The 20,156-nt window shown below is 38.9% G+C and overlaps 1 protein-coding gene and 1 long non-coding RNA gene across 2 annotated transcripts in view; one reads left to right on the top strand and one right to left on the bottom strand.

Moving 5' to 3' along the window:
* Window positions 1-20,156, bottom strand: part of zfyve9b (zinc finger, FYVE domain containing 9b) — a 40,914-nt gene that overhangs the window by 13,277 nt on the left and 7,481 nt on the right. Inside the window, exons 2-11 of the mRNA XM_057841845.1 lie at window positions 18,180-18,778; window positions 17,998-18,097; window positions 17,716-17,918; window positions 15,457-15,568; window positions 9,582-9,704; window positions 9,337-9,492; window positions 7,616-7,840; window positions 6,596-6,678; window positions 6,385-6,489; window positions 6,167-6,317 (exon numbers count right to left, since the gene is read on the bottom strand). Of these exons, the coding sequence (XP_057697828.1) occupies window positions 6,167-6,317; window positions 6,385-6,489; window positions 6,596-6,678; window positions 7,616-7,840; window positions 9,337-9,492; window positions 9,582-9,704; window positions 15,457-15,568; window positions 17,716-17,918; window positions 17,998-18,097; window positions 18,180-18,778 (1,857 nt within the window). The remainder of the gene's footprint in view (window positions 1-6,166; window positions 6,318-6,384; window positions 6,490-6,595; window positions 6,679-7,615; window positions 7,841-9,336; window positions 9,493-9,581; window positions 9,705-15,456; window positions 15,569-17,715; window positions 17,919-17,997; window positions 18,098-18,179; window positions 18,779-20,156) is intronic.
* On the top strand, window positions 1,735-19,324 carry LOC130919279 (uncharacterized). Its single transcript, XR_009063933.1, has 3 exons — window positions 1,735-1,822; window positions 7,628-7,823; window positions 17,721-19,324. It is a non-coding gene; the product is annotated as an uncharacterized LOC130919279 (long non-coding RNA).

Raw genomic sequence — 20,156 nt, 5'->3', positions numbered from 1 at the left:
TTCCAATTATGTATCACACATGCATATAGGGACATTTTGAAATTTGGCCAAATTGGGCATCTCAGAGCGGAACTTTAAGTCACCTGAGTGTTTTCCGCCACAAACAAATTGCGTAGTACAAGGGATTTCAGTTAGGACCGGTTTATTTTAGGCCAAATATATTAAATAAATCCACTGGCACTCAAATATGAGCATTTACAGTTAGTCCTCTCAGTTTAAGTGAATTAGACGTCTCTCGTTGTCAATGGAAGCCAAAGAGTTAATTTTGGGTCACTTCCTTGTTGACACCCCTTGTAGGTTGGGATGGGTGCATAAGTAGGCCTAAAATTGGTGGTTAAAGTACAGTAAGGAGTAGTTACAGCAAGCACGTAGGTTTGGTCTCAACATTGGTAGGGACAATATTACTGTAATGCACATAATGCAAACAATGATCCAAAAAAGGGATGACTAGCTTGACTTCATTGTTCCTTGTGCCTTGTGGAGGTTGGCCTGACCGCAGTAGTTTTGACGGTTGCAGGTCGGACTTTCAGTAGCAAAATTAGTGGTGTTTCCCCTGCCTCCACAACATTGACGTCTTTTTACATGAGTGGCTGCTGCTGGTCAAAAAAAAAAACAACCTTCCAATATCCCTCCTCTCCGAAGGGGGTGGCATATTGTCGACATGAATCTGTAGGGGTTGTGTGAGTATGTCTGCGTGTGTGTCTTTGTGGCGGCACGGGGGGATTCAAGTCATCAGCCAACCAAACGTTCGTTTGAGGGGGGAAAAATGGACTGGCACATTCAGCAAGTGAAAGGGGATAAAGATCTGAACATATTGAAAATAATTCACTTAATAATGGTAGGGTCTATTCTATCCTTAAAACATATGGTAACTTAAGACAATCTAAATTACCTATATATTTAAACTCTTTATATAATGAAATAAGGTTGCTTAAAAGTTGGTGAGGACAATTTGAGCATCCAGAAAAGTTGGTAGTGTTATGTCCCTACCGTCCCTATGCAAACCTACGCCCTTGAGTTACAGTGTCAAAGGACCAATTAGCCTCTTTTTCATTCATTATTTCATTTATTATCAGAATTTTGCGTGTATTGTATTTTTCATTCATTTATATTTTGCAATATTTTTGTAAATTTTCTCCATGGTATTTTAAGGTTTCACACTGTTATAAGCTAGCTTGTTTGCTTTGTATACATATTTATTAGCTATAAAAAGCTGTTAGCATGGGTGTCCAAACCTGTCCGCAAGGGCCGCTGTGGGTCCTGTTTTTTGTTCCTACCAATTGAGCACAGACAGTTGAACCAGTGAAGTTTGTGCTAAAACAAGCAGCACCTGACTGCAATCAACTGATTGATTACACTTGTGAGACACCAGATTGGTGAAAATATGTCATCTTGTTTTGTAGGAATGAAATCCAGCACCCACTGTGGCCCTGTGTGGAATAGTTTGGACACCACTGGAGGCAAGAACATTAGAATTGTATTTGTCCACTCTTGTTCAGAGGCGAGAGACAAGTTAGCCTTGTCGAGTTATTGGAGTGTTGCAGTGCATTCTAGTGGCTAATGTTACAAATTACATATTTCATCATGGCTTCAGTACATGAATGATTTGGGAGGAATGAGAGAGGAAAACCCAGAAAAGCGCTCGATCATGCTAATTTCATGTCGTTATTATTGTTTTGGTTTACTTTTGATTTAGTTTATTGTTCGTAGTGGATCATTGTTTGTATATTTCGCAGGCCTCTCAAGATGATTTCTGATGTGTGTGTGTTGGTGCAAGTGGAAATATTCTTGCGGGCCCCTCCAGACAACACAGAAGGAATAGGTATTTTAACAATTAAACACTACATTACAGCGCTGCGCATCATCTTAACCCTCTTTGACCCTCCCCTTGCCACCCACGCCCGCTTTACACCTACAAACCAGGCCATTTAGGTCAGTGATGCCCAACTATCGTGCCGGGGACCTGTACCGGTCCGTGGCGCATTTGCTACCGGGCCACAGAGAAATAAATAATTTGTTAACGACCGCAATCTGGTTTATGCCGCTTGACCAGTGTTGTTAATCTTACTGAAAAAAAGTAATTAATTATAGTTACAAATTACTTCTCCCAAAAAGTAATTGCGTTAGTAACTCAATTACCTGAATGTAAGAGTAATTAGTTACTTGGCAAAGTAATTGGTGATAATTACTTTTTTTTTTCCCTCAAAAAAAAAAAAAAAAAAAAAACATTGGCCACACTATGTGAAGTTTTTTGTGAAGGTTTTTGGTACAATTGGCCTGAGCCCAATTCTTTACCCTTTACCCTGAATCAACTGTTAAAAGTTGTTAAAATTGCTCCCATTATTGCATTTGTTCCCTTCTCTCTACTTTCGACATATGAAAGTTTTAAAACTGTTTCATCATTTAAAGATAGATTCAAGTCAAGATTTTGCCGATTTAGAAGTATTTTAGATAAAAAGTTACCTAGGTTCGCTAGGAAGGTTGTCTACAACAGAGCCGTCCTAAAAAGTCTACTGCTTTAAGATGGCGGCTGTCTACTAACGCATTTAGTGCCATGCAGTGTTGTTAATTTTACTTTAAAAAGGTAATTAATTACAGTTACAAATTACTTCTCCCAGAAAAGTAATTGCGTTAGTAACTCAGTTACCTGAATGTAAGAGTAATTAGTTACTTGGCAAAGTAACTAGGGATTTTTTTTTTCTCCAAAAAAAAAAAAAAAAAACAGGTCACACAATGTGAAGCTTAAAGGGTTTGGGGGACAATTGGCCCAAGCCCAATTCTTTACCCTCCACTTAACTAGACACAAGGGTATTGCGATAACTAGCTAGTAACCTTTGCTATGTGTGGAAGTCATTTAAAGTTGTGAATCAATCGTTAAAGTTGTTAAAATTTCTCCCGTTATTGCATTAGTTCCCTTCTGTCTACTTTAAACATGTGTAAGTTTTAAAACTGTTTCATCATTTAAAGATAGATTTAAGTTAAGATTTTGCCGATTTAGGAGCATTTTAGATAAAAAAAAAATTACTTAGGTTCGCTAGGAAGGATCTCTACATCAGGGCCTTCCTGAGAGGTGTACTGCTTTAAGATGGCGGCTGTTTACAAACGCATGTAGTCCTTAAAACATGTTGGCAATGCAGCAGTGTCTGTCATCTGCATCTAGTTCTATAATATGATATCTACCGTGTCATGTGGGCGTAGTTTGTCGGCTATGGCTGCAGTCAGGTATTATTGGAGCCATCTAGCATCGCGGTTGCAACGGCGTCTTCCCCACTCCTGCTCTGCTCTCGTCCCCGTGAGTCCGTTTCTCTCAGACTTTTTTTTATTCAACCAACTTAGTAACGCATAGTAACGCACGCCTTTCCCGCCTCAGTAACGGTAACGGCGTTGCCAAGATGAGAAAAGTAATTAATTAGATTACTCATTAACGAAAAAAATAACGCCGTTAGTAACGCCGTTATATTGTAACGCCGTTATTAACAACACTGCGCTTGACACATCAATATGTCTGTAACTCAATTGACTAATCCAAGCAGAGATTTGTGTACGTCACCCTCTAGTGGTTGGCCACCATTACTGTTGCCTGGCTCTGCCAGACTATTATCCCTGTATTTTTCAAACACTGAGAGTATAGTCTGGGAACCAGCCCATTAACGGCCTCTCGAGCAGGTACAAAATCAGTCGACAAATCAGATTTGTTTATTTGCGTGACGTGTTCTTAACGAGCAACGTCACTCTTGCGCGTCGAAAGTCGTCTCCAACACAGATGGTGAACGCGAGAGCCGAGAATATGTTCCAGTCCACGGTAAAGTCCGTTTTAAATTACCAAAAACACATCGACACGAGTCATTGACAACAGTCTGTCTCGCGCTAGCCATGTTGAATAAACTCCGCTCTCTTCGTATGTTTACTTCCGCGCGCAAGTCCCTCGTCCTTCCCTCGTCATTTTACTAACGTCACGTCTGCCCGTCGCTGATTGGTCCACTCCGCTGTCTGTTTGCTGTGGCTTGCTCCGCCCTGGAAATTGTATCCGCGTGAATGGTGGCCAGACTCAATAGCTGGAACAGTGGTGAGTCTGGTGTACCAGGCAATCATTACTGCGGTGTTTGCACACCTGTAGCCAGGGGCGTTGCCAGGGATTTTGGACTCCATGAAAAGATATCACTTTGGGGCCCACCACCAGTGCCAGGACACACACACACATTTAGAGTATCAACAACGTAATTCCCTGTATTCTGGTGAATCCTTAAACACTAATTTGTACATTTTCTGCATTGATTTAAGATGAAAATATATTTAAGTAAACATACAGCTTATAGAGCAATAATGAATAGACTGATATCATCTATAAGAAATTTACTGAAGGCCATCTTTTACAGTCTAAATATATTTTTATTAGAAATATTCTCAAAGCAAATACCATAATGAATGACTTAGAATAAATATTTTGTTTGAACTTAACTATACGACAGTATACAACACAGTATACAGTATACAACTGTTTCAGTATGAAGAGATTGCTTAGATTTGCCTGCTGTACTGATTAAATGTAAGCTAAAAATGGAGCAAACACTAGCTAGCAAACAATTGCAGTATTTCATTATGGAGTAAGCTTAGCCTCATCTGGAAATTTGCGATCTCCTCTATAGGCTACGGCTCCGAAGCGAGGTCCCTTGTTAACAAACTAAATTCAATTGATGACAAACTAAATTCAATAAATTCTTGACAAAGTGGATTCAAGACGATTTCCACACCAACTTTCACCATCTGTAGGATACCAAAAAAATGACGTCATTATTTGGAAATCATGTTTTTGAATAGGTGCATGTCGCTCATTGAGGCCGGGAAAATCCGGTATTTCTACGGATTGAGCTGGGACCTCGCTTCGGAGCTAAGAGAACAGGTTAATTTTCACCACTACACTGACAGAAGACGCCAACCTTCCTTTGTGAAGTACTTTGTCACATCCTGTTGGCCTTTTCTACCCATTTCCGGTTTTGCTTTCTTTTCTTTCCTCTTTTGAAAACCCGATTTTTGTTTTGAAAACATTTCTGCAATACTGCGCTGCGTGCATTTCGAGTCATTGAGTGGTGTAAATGTGCACCGCTCTGCTCCTGGTCTGATCGAAGGAAGGGCGGACCAAACCTTTTAATGAAAATACGAGGGTTTTGGAGGGAGGGCTGGCAATAAATTTGCTCTCTTGGTGTTTACTTTTTGCCAAAAACAAAACAAGAAAATGAAACCCTTCGTTTTATTCCTATTAAAATGATAATGATCAATATTTAAATTTGCAAACGATTACCTATTATAATTTTCTTTGTGGGCCCCCATCAGGGCATGGGCCCTTAGAATCAGTACCACTTTTCACCCCTGTACGACGCCCCTGCCTGTAGCTGCCCAGCGTCAGTCAATGTAAACAGTAACATTAGCTGCTGTTGGCTGCTCATTGGACAGCTTTTTTACGGGGAAAAGGCCACCTGCTGAGCCAGACGGGGAGCCTACAAGTCCATTCTCCAGAATATGTGGCTAAAAGCTAGCAAACATGGCAACAAAAGCAAATGCATTTAGAGTATCATACCTCGAGGCGAACTGTATGGCTAAAGCCAAGAAACCTTTCACGATTGGAGAACTCATTATGCCTGCAGCCAAGGATATTTCCAATAAAGTTTTTGGAGAGGCGGCTGTTAAAAAAGGTTTATTTGGCGTATGGTGAGTTACATTTTCCCCGCACTTAATGTTCGTTTTTAGTCCTGCCGTATTATTTCATATTTACTGTCATTTCCTGCCACACATTGCCGGTCCGTGAAAAAATGGCCCATATCACACGGAACCGTAGTGCAAAAAAGGTTGATGAACCACTGCCTTAGAGGCCTGCACCCCCAGTAGCCTGCTAAGTTTTGCCCGTGGTTTGAAGTATATGTGTAATTTGGGAGTTTTACATTTTGAATTGAATTATTGAAATTAACTTTTCTGACATAGTCCAACTTCAGCTGCTTGTTTAGTTTGCATCTCTTACATTGTTGATCCCAAGATTACTCATATTCTCCTCAAATTTTTTTTTTTAACTTTAACGATTTTTTTTCTTCATTCTAACCTGATATCTCAGCAACATGGTGGAGGGTGGTTTACAAATCTGCCTCACAGTTGTTGAGTTTGTCACACGCCTTACCTTTGCGGGGCTGGTTATGGATACTGATGGCTTGCGTCTGATACTGGCCGTCATCTTTTTGCACGCAGATGAGGTGCGAGTCGGCCTCCTCGTTGAAGCAAGCTCCCATAGCCAGCACGTGCTCGTTGCACTTGTTCATTGCTTTCATCAACTGACAGGCAAGAAATGTGTGATGTGAATGGAAAAAGTCCTACAAAAGGAATGTTCTTCCATCTCACCTCATTGTACCCTGTCGTCGGTATCTTTATGCAGGTTTTTTGAGCCTCCAGGTCCATGGTGAGCCCCTGAACCATTGGGAGACTGTAACGGAAATTCCTAAAATCCTGTCGAGGATGGAGGGATTTTTCATATTCAGAACTATTTATGGAAAATTTGCAAGTTTGATAGCATGAATGTTGCTTGATCGAAGATCACACAATACTCACTCACCACTAAAAGCCTCATGACTGTGTGGCCGACGTCTCCGAACAAAGGCTTTCGAAAACGCACGCTGTATAGTGGGCAAGGGTAAACTGTAGAAAATATTGTGTTGATAAAAAAAAAAAAAACTTGATTTTAGACATTAGTACCACAACATTTAATGTGTGATTAGACCTTTTTTTTTTTCATTAACAATGACTATAACGAAAATATATTGTCGACGAACAATTTTTTTCAGGATGATAGCGAGAAGATAACGAGCTAAAAATGTGTCTTGGGAGACTAAAACATAACGACGCGAATGCCAGTTTTCGTCTGACGAGACGAAAAATCTCCATAGTTTCTGTCACATGTTCACAATGTGCAGGGGTGAAAGTGGGCCAGAACAGTCAGGAACGCAGTTCCGGTATATGATTCAGGACCAGAACACAGTTCCGGTATAAGATTCAGAGCCGGAATGCTGTTCCTGTACATGGTGCTTTGATTCCGAAAATACGAGGAAGTGGGAGGGATGGCAGCGAACGAACGAATGTTCATTCGCTGCCACCCTCCCAGTTCAAATGGATTGGCCGTTTTACTAGTGATAAACTCATTCCAATTCACAGCAGAAGCTTGTTTTTCTGTTTATTAGTTGTTTGGTCTGGAAATCATTCTAGGATATTCTACAATGTATCGATAATCGTTGTATCGCCGTATTGTCAGATCATCGTTATCGTGAGCTTTGTATCGCAAATCGTATCGTATCGTATCGTGAGGTAACAAGAGGTTCCCACTCCTATACTATTATATTTATATTTATTTATATATTATATTATATTATTATATACTATTACATTGCCACTTGTATTCAGACAACGCCTACTAGAAATAATCTATGAGACTAGGTTGCTAGGCGGAAATTATCATGTAATGTGGGAGCAAAGTGAGCTGCTTTAAACATTGTCACATTACCAAACTTGAGGAAAAATATTAAAACCTGTACTTAAATCATTCAAATTAAAGGGTAAAAGCATGAAATAAAGAGCTCACATCTGTACTCAGCCCCTAGGCGCAGCATGAGGCGGAGAGGGAACATCTTGGCCCAAACCACTTCGGCCCTATGGAGCAGCAGACCGAAGAGGTACGGCTGACTGGGTAGGGGAAGACCCTGAAGGGACTGACGAGTGGGACGGACAAACAAGAAGCCCGCGTGTTCATCACTGCCCAGGAAGCAGCCGGTGGACAGGGACAGTGACAGGTGCTTGATCACCTTCCCTGCAGATTTGATGATGATAAAGTCATTCCAAAATTAGAGAAGATATACATTCCCAAAATGAAACTAGTCTTGAGACCAAATAGAAATAGAAAACTATGCTGAAAATATTGTTATAAAACACCAAATAAGACTGGTACCTCCTAAAAAGCCATTTTCTCTTGTCTCACTCACTTTAATGACCAAAGTGAATCTTAAATACTGTAACATGTTTGGAACTTTTCTTTAAAAATAAATAAATAAATAAATAAATAACACTTTTTTTCAGTATAGGATCAGGATTCGGTATCAGCAAATTCTCAAAATCAGGTGACCAGAGCATCCCTACCTCCAACAATCTTACGATACATTTTTAGCATAATAGAAGAAGAAATCAGTGGGTCACATGATCTGAAAGACTTGATATCAGTTTTCCCAAAGAATTAGATAAGTCCTTTCTATTTTTCAAAATTTTATATAAAGTAGTTAGCCTTGTTTGAATGCCACAATCTAACTCGTGCAACCCTGTTATGCATATGCTCAGAAGAGCATTTTCTTTCATTATTTCCACAAGTAACATTGTCCTATTGACGAGCAGTAACAGCTAGCTTCTACTCCTTAAAAAAAGCTAACATAAGAATGAATTTGCAACCCTGTCACTGTGATTATGCTGAGTATTATATGATCAGATAAATAATGTAATATTAGGGCTGTCAAACGATTAAAATTTTTAATCGAGTTAATCACAGCTTAAAAATTAATTAATCGTAATTAATCGCAATTCAAACTATCTATAAAATATGCCATATTTTTCTGTAAATTATTGTTGGAATGGAAAGATAAGACACAAGACGGATATATACATTCAACATACTGTACATAAGTACTGTATTTGTTTATTCTAACAATAAATCAACAAGATGGCATTAACATTATTAACATTCTGATAAAGCGATCAATGGATAGAAAGACTTGTAGTTCTTAAAAGATAAATGTTAGTACAAGTTATAGAAATTTTATATTAAAACCCCTCTTAATGTTTTTGTTTTAATAAAGTTTGTAAAATTTCCAATCAAAAAATAAACTAGTAGCTCGCCATTGTTGATGTTAATAATAATTATGGTGCTGAAACCGATAAAATTAGTCGCACCCAAGCGCCAGCAGAGGGCGGAAAAACACCAAAAAACACAAGTAACAAGGGGACATGACACTGTACTGTCATTTTAATCTGTTTGCGCGCGGCATGTGCGTTAAATGTGTCAAATATTTTAACGTAATTAATTTTAAAAATTAATTAACGCCCGTTAACGCGATAATTTTGACAGCCCTATGTAATATATTTTTACCACTGATCTGTAAGATGAGTTAATCAAGCCTTTGATAGTTTATTATTACCTATTATTGATGAATATGCAGTAGAAAACCAGAAAAGTATTTCAACAATTTTCAAGCCCAAATGTCCTCCAATTCTAGAATGACTCAAATATCAGGGGTTTAATGTCATTTGAGTGTCTCTCACCAGTGAGGCTGTCCTTATACAGTTGGATAAAGTGGTTGAAGATGTCGCTAGGAAAGCTTTTCTCCTCTGGGAGACACTGCAGGAGCACCATCACTTCCACCTGGCCAACAGCGTGCATCCCCTTGGTGGTCACGCACCAACATTTCCTATTAACATCTGAGCCACAAGCATGCAGTATGATCTCATGTAGTCAACGCAGGTAGGAAACTAAAACAAAACAAAACAAAACAAAAAAAACATCTTACAGTTGACCATCTTGACCATGGCGAGCAGATTAGCATTAAGGACAAACACCAAGGGGTTGGAGCGGCCGCTCTCCAGCTCGTGGATGAGCAACGTCTCCGAGGGCTGCTCCTCTACGGTGTAATCTGAGCAGAGAGCGGATTCAAGAGCTTTAAGCAGGCCAAGGGCATCCTAAAGAGTAATTATTCCGACATTGGATTTGTTATCTACGGGACCTCCAAATGGATTCATGCTGCGTTCCAATAAATCACCGTGCAATTGTTTCTTCTCAAGTTGCAAGGTCGCAACTTTAAGTCTTAAGCAATTATGGTAGCGTGAATAGCAGGCTGTTCGCGGGAGATAGAGAACGAGCTCTGCCACCAATAGTGAAAAAATGAGTCATTGATGTCTCCTCTTGGAATGTTCTCAAAGTATGTTTCACTAAATGAAAGAAATCTGTTAAATGCAGTTCAGATGTAATTAATAAGTTTGTTTTATTTGCAAGCATAAAAATACAGTAGGAGGTTTATGGATGTAGTTACATGAAGCAAGGACGTAGGTTTGGTCCCAACATTGGTAGGGACGACATTACAGCATAACCTGTATGTACACTTTTTGCTTGGGATGGGACATTAATAAGACCAAACAGATTGGGTGAACGGGGGTCAGGGCTACATTTCTCACGAATATGAACCTAATTAATTGATATGGTAAATCAGGGGTGCTCATGATGTCGATCACAATCGAACAGTCAATCGCAAAGCTAGTGTGGGTAGCTCACGACATCCGCCCCAAAAACCAGTTTTTAAAAAATGTACCTAATTAATTATGATTGTTGTGTGTATTTTGTGTTGTGTGAGCTACATATGAGGTTATGCAGCACCCCTCTCTCTCTAAGCAGCTTCTTGCTAACGTTTTTCTAGTTCCATAGTTTCCAGCAGAGTTCACTACATGTTAAAAGTAGAAAACACAATGAGAAGGACACTTCTCTCGAAGCAACTTCTTGTTTGAGTTTTGCAGGTTAGCAAGTTCACACAGTTTAATGTTATGCTAACACTGATGCAGGTCGGACCTACAGTAGCAAAATTAATGGTGTGTTCCCTACTTCAAAAAAACAATGATGTCTTTTTACATTTCTAACAATGGCTGCTGCTGGCTGAAAAAAAACCTTCTCATATCTCTAATTTCTACTGTGCGTGTGTGTGAGGGTCAAGTCATCAGCCAATCAAATGTGCGTTTAGGAGCAAAAATGGAACAGCACATTCAGCAAGTGAAAAGATGTACATATAAAATGTTGGAGGCAGTCTTTCAGGTCGTCCGAGTGTTCGTTTTCAATTCAGGTGAGACGGCTAGACTGGATTGCAGAGTAAAAGACTGAAGGCAAGAAATCATTCCCGCGCAGATTTCAGAAATTTCTGGGGGCATTCAATGACAGAACAAAGCTGTGTGGAGAAATGCACACCGAACAGAGAGCTCTGCGTTGCTTATATGCTGTACTTAAAAGGAGGTGTGTCTGTTTGGTGATTAACTCATCTTACAAAATAGGTCATGAGCCTGGCTGGTTGGCAGTTAAAAGTCCATGATTATCTGAGGCAAAACTAACTGTCAGAGGTTTTCTGTGAAAAACAACTGGTCATGCTTCCAAGCATATCATAAGCTTGCATTAGGCGAGATGTATACTGGCTTCAAAATCTAAACATAATGGAAAATAATTCACTTAATATGGGTGGTAGGGTTGTTCCGATCATGTTTTTTTGCTCCCGATCCGATCCCGATCGTTTTAGTTTGAGTATCTGCCGATCCCGATATTTCCCGATCCGATTGCTTTTTTTTTTGCTCCCGATTCAATTCCAATCATTCCCGATAATTTTTCCCGATCATATACATTTTGGCAATGCATTAAGAAAAAAATGCATAAAACTCGGACGAATATATACATTCAACATACAGTACATAAGTACTGTATTTGTTTATTATGACAATAAATCCTCAAGATGGCATTTACATTATTAACATTCTTTCTGTTACAGGGATCCACGGATAGAAAGACTTGTAATTATTAAAGGATAAATGTGACCTTGTATATTGTGACTAAATATTGCCATCTAGTGTATTTGTTAAGTTTTCAGTAAATGATACTGTAGCCATTTAACTTCTGCCCAAATGCATGATGGGAAGTGCAAGCATGACTGTGCGAAGTGGTACCAATTGATATATCTTCTCTGCGTTGGGAAATAAATAGGGTGTTAAGAAAAAGAACAACTACTTCTAATTGATGAGAGAGGGATTGTAAGGCTTTAGCCAATTAAAAATAAAGCTTCAAAGGCTGCCAAAATTCTCTCTACTCATTTAACGTTGCCTTTTAACTCTATGTATAAAACAGTGCCATTATAGATTGAACGTGACAATGTGTGTGAGTGGGTAGTGCAGCACATGCATTAATTGCGTTAAATATTTAAAAGTTATTACCGCCATTAACGCGATAAATTTGATAGCCCTATTTTAAGCCAAAACTAAAGACTCTGGATGAGTGTAAGACATTTGGTCTGTAACATTAAATACAATTAGAAAACGAGTTAATTAAAATATATATATATATTAAAAAAAGGCATGTCCGATTTTTTTTGCCGATTCCAATACTTTGAAAATGACGTGATCGGACCCGATCCCCGATCAATCGGGGCATCTCTAATGGGTGGGGTCAATTACAACAATTAAAACATATGGGAACACAATATATATGACCTATATAACTGAAGTCATTACATAACGCAAATAAGGTTGCTTAAAAGTTGGTGGAGACAATTTGAGCATCCTGAAAAGTTGGTAGTGTTTTGTCCCAACCGTCCCTATGCAAACCTACGCCCTTGATATGAAGGTACAGTAGTTGGTGTGAGAGCAGACGATGCAGCTAGGACAGGGTTAGATGGAGATAACTGATTCCCTGTGGCAACCCCTGAAGGGAAAAGCCGAAAGGAAACTAAGACGAAGGCTTTTAAAAGGAAACTGCTGAATTTTAATGTTGGGCATGATGGTGTACTTGGCTAGCTAAGTATGTTTAGGTGGTTAATTAATAAAATATTTTAACATTATTTTATGAGCTAGGGGAAATGCACGTGCATTACTTTAATATACTTCCTTAACACCAATCAAACTATCGTTTAGCCCCACCCCTTGAAAAACTTAGTCAACCCAAGGGTCTATCAAATTCTCTCACTGACAGTAATTGAGTGAACGAACGATTTATGGATGATGGCGGGAGTTCAATTTTTCTGAATTTCCACTACCACAGCTGACAATAGACCTTTTTTTTTTTTTTTTTTTTTTTTTTTTTTAAATGAAACGTTTTTTTTTGGGGGTGGGGGGGTTCATGAATTTTGTCTAGCAACAGAAAGAGTGGGTTGCAGTATGCAGTGGAGCATTATGTCCATGTTATCAAACTTTACAGAGAGCAGACCAATTATTATAATAGAGGCGAAATGCTACCATTCGCTCAAACGAGAAACCCCACTGGCCGAATATCTATCTAGCAATAACCAGGGGTGAAAGTGGGGCGGAACGGTGCTTTGATCCCGAAAAATGACGGCAACTGTAAAAACCCCATGCTAAAAACATCTCAGAGAGGAAAACAATCTACTAACGTCAGATTTGCATACACAAGTGTTAACAACAAGCATAATAAAGTGCTTGTGTAGCGTCATCCATTTTCACCGATATTTATTATTTATTTATTTCACGGACAGCACGGAACTCTCCGCAGCTCCAGCAGTTATCGGAGTCTGACGAGACCAGGTACGAGCAATCGCGTCGACGTGCGCATGGACTCACTTGTCCTTTCAATTGGCTGACATCAGCAAAGATAGTTAGCTCTGATAAGTTCAAAAGCACATTTTCTGGAACAGCAAAAAAAGAAAAAATCAACAAGCTTGTTGAATTAATGCGATAAAAAAGGGCAATGCAACCGAAAATTGATCAGATCTTTAAGAGAAAGGAAATATTTGTAGAGGCCAATTTATTTTATTTTATTTTATTTGCTTTGATGGAGAGGTTCTGAACATGTTCCATGTCAATGTGCACTTTGGACTTATTTTTGTTCATTTATGTTAGGCTACTTATTTATTTCTTTATAATTTAAAACAGTCAATCTTTGTGTTATCTTCAAACCATTTCATTGTGCATAATGTAAGTCATTTGTATTTATTTTTGAGAATGTTTACTCATATCTTTATTTAAAAAAAATAAGTACATTTTTACAATATCTTCAATTTTAATGTACATCCTATGTTCTCAAGTAGTTGAAATTGAGGTTATGCATTTAGATGTGAATAAATGAAGGAAAACAAAAATTAGGCGATGAGAAAATCGGGGTTACTGCTGTTTTTGTTAACTGTTATTTTTCAAATAATTGAAAAATACAATTTTGAATGAAAATGAATTTCTCATGTTTGCCTTGTGATAGTATGTGTAATACAGTAGCCTAATGCATGTGTAAAACCATTTTTTTGTGTGTATGTGTTATGGCTATAACTGTGCCAAAAGTAGTTTTCTCTGCATTTCAGTGGTGTTTGAAGACCCCCCCAAGTATCTGGCTCCGATAAATACTTAGTGGCGTTATGTCATGTGTTCAGTCAGATTTTTCTCCCAAAGCTTTTGTGGCGATGAATAAGCAGTCTTTTACATTCAGTTGGATTCTCAAAATCATCCAGAAGTGCTGGATAAACAACTTACATCATAAAAGTACATGTGAAACATGAATATGAGATAAATACTCAAAGCTGAGAGAGCAGCGTGCATTCGAGTTGACAGCAGCAGCCAAATGCTAGGTGTGTGCATGAGAACTTTCCTTTGTGTGCATCCGTGACCAAATGTAAGTACATCTTCCTTTTTTTAATAGAAAGTTTGTGATGTTTACTTTGGACTTTCGGTGCTTGGGTCTTAACAGCTCAGTTATATATATATAATTTTTTTTTGTGTAGTGGCAGGCTAGTATACAAGTAGGCAGTAAATGTTAGCTAACTAACGTTAATAATTATGTCTACGTTTTTACTACATGCTATCAAATATGGTGGAAAACACAGACAAGGCTGAAAAAGCAGTTTCTGCTCTTTAAAATAAATTGCTGGATTTTAAGCCAAAAGAACTGTTGTGTTTGATAGAACAATATGTCTATAGGCTGCCATAGCAGTTTCGTGGCGCATTATGCGCCTAGACTATTTTTAATGTGTCCGTTTTACCCTGGAGACCCCCGTTTACAGACACCCAGTAACCGCTTTTGTTTCAACCCAGCCATAAAAAATAGCCAAGTAATTATATTTATTATTTGAAATGTCTATCCGTTTTAGCTTAGAATCATTAATTGATGTCTAATATTTTGTTTTTAAAAAATGACTTTAAAAAATGACTCACTCGCATATTTTAAACTTTTAAACAAATTACATCACAATGAAAAAATAGCGTCTGTAAACTGGTCACGGATATCTACCTCATAACTATGGCTTAATTTTTTTTTTTTTTTTTTTTTTCACAAAACAATTCCACTCCCAATCTTTCAGGGTACGTGGTGTCAGAATTACAGGTGCACCAGGCACAGCACAGCATTAAACCATTGGGTTTTTACTATTTTAAAGTGAGAAAAAAAGATGTTTTATGTCACGACCACACAGTATTCCTGTGCAACTCTAGGTGTGCGACTTTTGTGATTTGGGAGCATCGATTTGCGATAGGTCCATTGCCGCTTTTACATTTTCCACTGAAATTTGTCGCCATCTTATGGGATTTTAGGGTACAGAAACACTTCAATGGAGTTTTCTGTGACAATTATAAGGGAAAACAATTTATTGATGAATGGCAAAACATAATTATGAGAGTGCCATCACTGAGAGTGTAATCACTGTTCACCTCCTTTGACGCCTGTGGAAGTGAGGATGGGCGGCAGGCCTTCGAGCGGGATGAGGTTAGAGGAGCTGCTCACAAGAGTAGACGTTCCCCAATTTCGAGCAGCACACGCCTCCTAATAGAAAGACACAAGTCAAAATAGTAATTTCCTAGGGCTGTCAAACGATTAAAATTTTTAATCGAGTTAATCAGTTTAAAAATTAATTGTAATTAATCGCAATTCAAACCATCTCTAAAACATCCCATATTTTTCTGTAAATTATAGTTGGAATGAAAAGATAAGACACCGGACGGATATATAAATTCAACATACTGTACATAAGTACTGTATTTGTTAATTATAACAATAAATCAACAAGATGGCATTAACATTATTAACATTCTGTTAAAGCGATCCATGGATAGAAAGACTTGTAGTTCTTAAAAGATATTGTTAGTACAAGTTATAGAAATTTCATATTAAAACCCCTCTTAATGTTTTCGTGTTAATAAAATTTGTAATATTTTCAAGCAAAAAATAAACTAGTAGCTCCCCATTGTTGATGTCAATAATTACTCAACGCTCATGGTGCTGAAACCCATAAATTCAGTCGCACCCATGCGCCAGCTGAGGGCGACAAAACACTAAAAAACACAAGTAACAAGTGGGCATGACACTGTGCTGTCATTTTAATCTGCTTGAGCAGGGCATGTGCGTTAAATGCGTCAAATATTTTAACGTGACTAATTAAAAAAATTTATTACCACCCGTTAACGCGATAATTTTGACCGCCCTATTAAATTTTCGAATATAAAATTAGGATTAAATCATTGGCTGCCAATGACAGTGACAGACGTCCAATGAATTCCGACCGGGAAGGCTGTTAGCGATCATTTGCTCCCAGCTCTTTTCAGTTGAAATGGATTTGACGTAGTAATTCACTGCCAAGGCTGAGATTGAAAATAGAAATTTACCAGCAATACATATTAATACCAACATATAAATAAATATTAAAATTCTGAATAAACTGGTGAGAACAAATTGGTATTTGTAAGAAATGTTGGTACGTCAAATGTTAGAATCCGGGCAAGGACTAAAATTCAAACCTACTGTATATCAAGATTAGCACTCAATTTGAGATCAAAATGAAAAGTTTGCAGGAAGTGGCCATCGTAAATGGTGGACATCATTGTAGTAATGCTGGTACTAATTTAGCCAATCAAATGGAGTATTCCATTGCTCAATATCACGTGGACCTGTGCTGTAGTTAGTGTGTATCTGCGTGCATATAACTGATCTCACAAAATGACCGCACTCATTTTTTGTATTTAAACATTTTCTCCATAATCAGCGGTCGAAGAAATTTACATTTGCTAAATTCTTAAATTAAGCAACAGTCTTTCACATGAAGTTCATTAATTTTAAGTGTTGTCTGTCTCTACGGTTTAAGTTTAGGATTTTTAAGGTTAATTAGCGTCGGGTAGGGGGGTGGTGATTTAACCCTTAAATCAGGGGTGCTCAATGTTTTTTGCTCTACTTTTAAATGAGACAACCTCCCGCGATCTACCATAAGAGAGGAGGGTGAACTAAAAAAAGAAAAAAAATTTAAATGTACAGTTACAGTAATTATGCTTTGTGAGCAACATATGAGGTTATGTTGCTCACAAAACACAAATAACTGTGTACTTTAAAAAATATATAAATAAAAAATTGACGGTAAATTATGCTTGCTCACATAACATAATTAACTATGTACATTAAAAAAAAAAAAAATTTCTTTCTTTTTTTTTTTGATGCCGCGAGCTACCCACACTAGCGTTGGAATCGACTGGTCGATCGCGATCGACGTAATGGGCACCCCTGCCTTAAATGCTGCAATATGAAGTAATTATCAGAGAATTTGAAAAATAAGCTATTAATGCAACTTTTTTTTTCACATTTGTAAAAACGAAAAAACAAAATGAATATGTGTAATAAGCGCTCTAATATCTATAACCCTAGCTAAATCAAATTTTTTTCTCATGGAACCTGCAGATGCATGCGTTGACTTGCATACATTTTTTTTTTTTTGAGGAAAGATATTTCAAAATTCTGAATTAGTCCCAAAATCATGAAATTCTAAGTATCAAATGTGATACATTTGGCAGTAAAGGGTTAAGAAAACAGGTTGTGTGGATTGTATTGCAGATTAATGTAAGATTGTGAACAACTTTAAATGTGACTTTTTGGTTACAATGGATGTTAACAGAATAATAGTAATGTATTCTTTTGTATGATCCTACATTAGCACCCCCATGTGGTCTGGAGGCCCTCCTGAGCTGTGGCGACCCTCCCGGACTTTTGACAGTCCCGCTGCGTGCCGCTCGGCTCCTCAAAGGTGGCAAAGCTGGCCCTCTGACCGGTGTGGCGGGAGCGGACTCTGACTGTTTTTGGATCAGGAGCTCGTCTGCGAACCACACCCTCCTTCTCACCCTCGGCGATGTGCCTGATAAGAAAAGGCCAGGTGTTGGTGCTGTGAAATGGATGAAAGACTAAAAACGAGAAACAATCAGTAAGTGGCTCACTTTTAATGAGAGTTGAATGACAGGAAACACAAACCCGCCCCTCCTTGCCGTCCAGATGTGAAAGTCTGAACTTGAGGCCGGAGCAAAGTGCACAAAACACCTGACGACACACACGTGCGCATGCACACACATATTGAATGACTTGAATAGTGCACCAAAAGCCAAAAGTGTGTGCGCCTCACCTTGCCACAGGCGCGACAGTGGTGCCTCCGCTTGGTAAACGTGAACTTGATGCCGCACTTCATGCACACGTGGGCCTCGGCGTCGGGGATCCAGACCGGAGCCACCTCTCCCAATGCGTCAGATCGCTCCTTGCTCATGATCCCGACCGGACCGGACTCATTGTCAGGATTGACTGGCGAGGACGTGGAGGCTTTTCCCTCCTCTTCTCCAATGGACAAAACATCTTTAAGATGATTCTGGAAGTCTTCGGATTCCTCCATCTCCTTCTCCTCAATCACCGAGTCTTCCTTGGAAGGCACAGTCTTAAGCTTGCCCTCCTCCTCGGCCAAACTCAGAACTAGAGGGCTGGGAGACTCCTCGCCTTGCCCTTCGACCCATGGTGTCACCTTGCAGCCACCTTCCTCCACATTGAGCATCTTTGCAGGAGGTTTTTCTACACTCGGAGTGACCGTTTTATCGGAGAAGGGCTTCGAAGGAGAGACTTCTGGTCTGATTTGCCCTGATTTGGACATGTCTCCCGCATCTTTGAGGACGAGGAGATATGGTCTGCTCATCCAGGGCAGCTTGGTGTCACAGAGAGATGGGTTGTCTCCTTCATCTGTTTCGAAAAGATCATATCATTATCAGTGTTGTGGGTTCCTCATTACACATCACTTGGACTGCTTGCACACTCACTCTGCCCTGTCACACCCTAGTCTGACCTATCCTCCCTCTTCCTCTTCTATTGGTTACTAGGTGTAACCCCTTACCGCATAGTGTCCCTTCATTAAGATCGCCTTCAAGGGCTTGCAACACTAATTACAACTAAATAGCATATTTATTCAGTTATATTTTCCCTTTGTTTTTTTCTCTGTCCCATTTCTGTTCAGCTGCATTTTCCTAATAAACAACCACAAAGTGTGTACTGCATACCAAACTCCCTCGCGGCACATTAAAACTGGTTCAGCTTTTAACAACTTTCAGATTTATCATTCCGCATGTCCAAGAAGCTGTACAAGACAGGTTTAAAACAAACAAAAAAACTAATGTTTTGTATTCAAGGCCGGTCTCACACATTTTGAGGTCATTAATTTTGTCAAAATTCCAACTCCCAAAAGGCACTGTCATACTCTCGATTCCAAAGACTACTTCAATTCGGATTTTTCGTTAATTACGACTTTTTTGCATAGCCATTCATATAGGAAAAATAAATGGTCCTGAAGCATTCCTAGGCCAGCAAGTAGAAAATAAAAAGTATGAAAAGTTTAAAACTAAAAGCTTTAGAGTCAGGAGATGGAAACTGGTTTAACAACAAACTTAAAAGGACAGAAGCATGGTAAAATGGTAATCTCTCCAGCTTGACCCACACACTTCTTCTTGCTGCCCTGAAAACCTCACTAGGGAAGAGTGTGGGAGCTATCCTTACAAGGTGCCTGACATCGGATCACAACTATAGTTGCGCCCCCCTAAAATATTCCTAAGACCCCCTAAATAATTTGGTGTTGTTTTATTTAAAAAAAAAAAAACAACAACAACAACAAAAATGCTGACATATTCACAATAAAGTTGCCAGAATATTAGTTTAAATCAATAATCATATAACCTGTCAATATTAGCTTAAAAATTATCACAAATCTGTCAGTTCCCCCTTACTTCATTGAATAAGGTAGAGCGCCCCTTCAGTGTGTCTGTAACCAATTTATTCCACTTGTACATATAGAGAACACCCACATCTCTGAAATCCAGTCTGCATTTTCCCTGTGACATTGCTAGCAGTCGGTACTACCTTTTTTTGGGAGGCAGTCGGTCTCTGCGCACGTCTTCCTTTGTTGTTTTACGGTCAAAAATTACATCCCAGCTCTAAATTAACGCTGCTACTTAGCTGCTGCTAGCTAGTTAGTCTGAAATGCATTGTGAAGGTCCTAGTAGAGTTATGTGTGCACTCTTGTTAGCACTATCTTTGGGGTGACTTCCTTCTGGAGCATCAGCTGTGTTTC

Source organism: Corythoichthys intestinalis, chromosome 7 (assembly GCF_030265065.1).
Source record: "Corythoichthys intestinalis isolate RoL2023-P3 chromosome 7, ASM3026506v1, whole genome shotgun sequence".
Taxonomy (NCBI): Eukaryota; Metazoa; Chordata; class Actinopteri; order Syngnathiformes; family Syngnathidae; genus Corythoichthys; species Corythoichthys intestinalis.
Note: the sequence above shows the minus strand (reverse complement) of the source record. Positions and strands in the feature narration are given on the sequence as shown.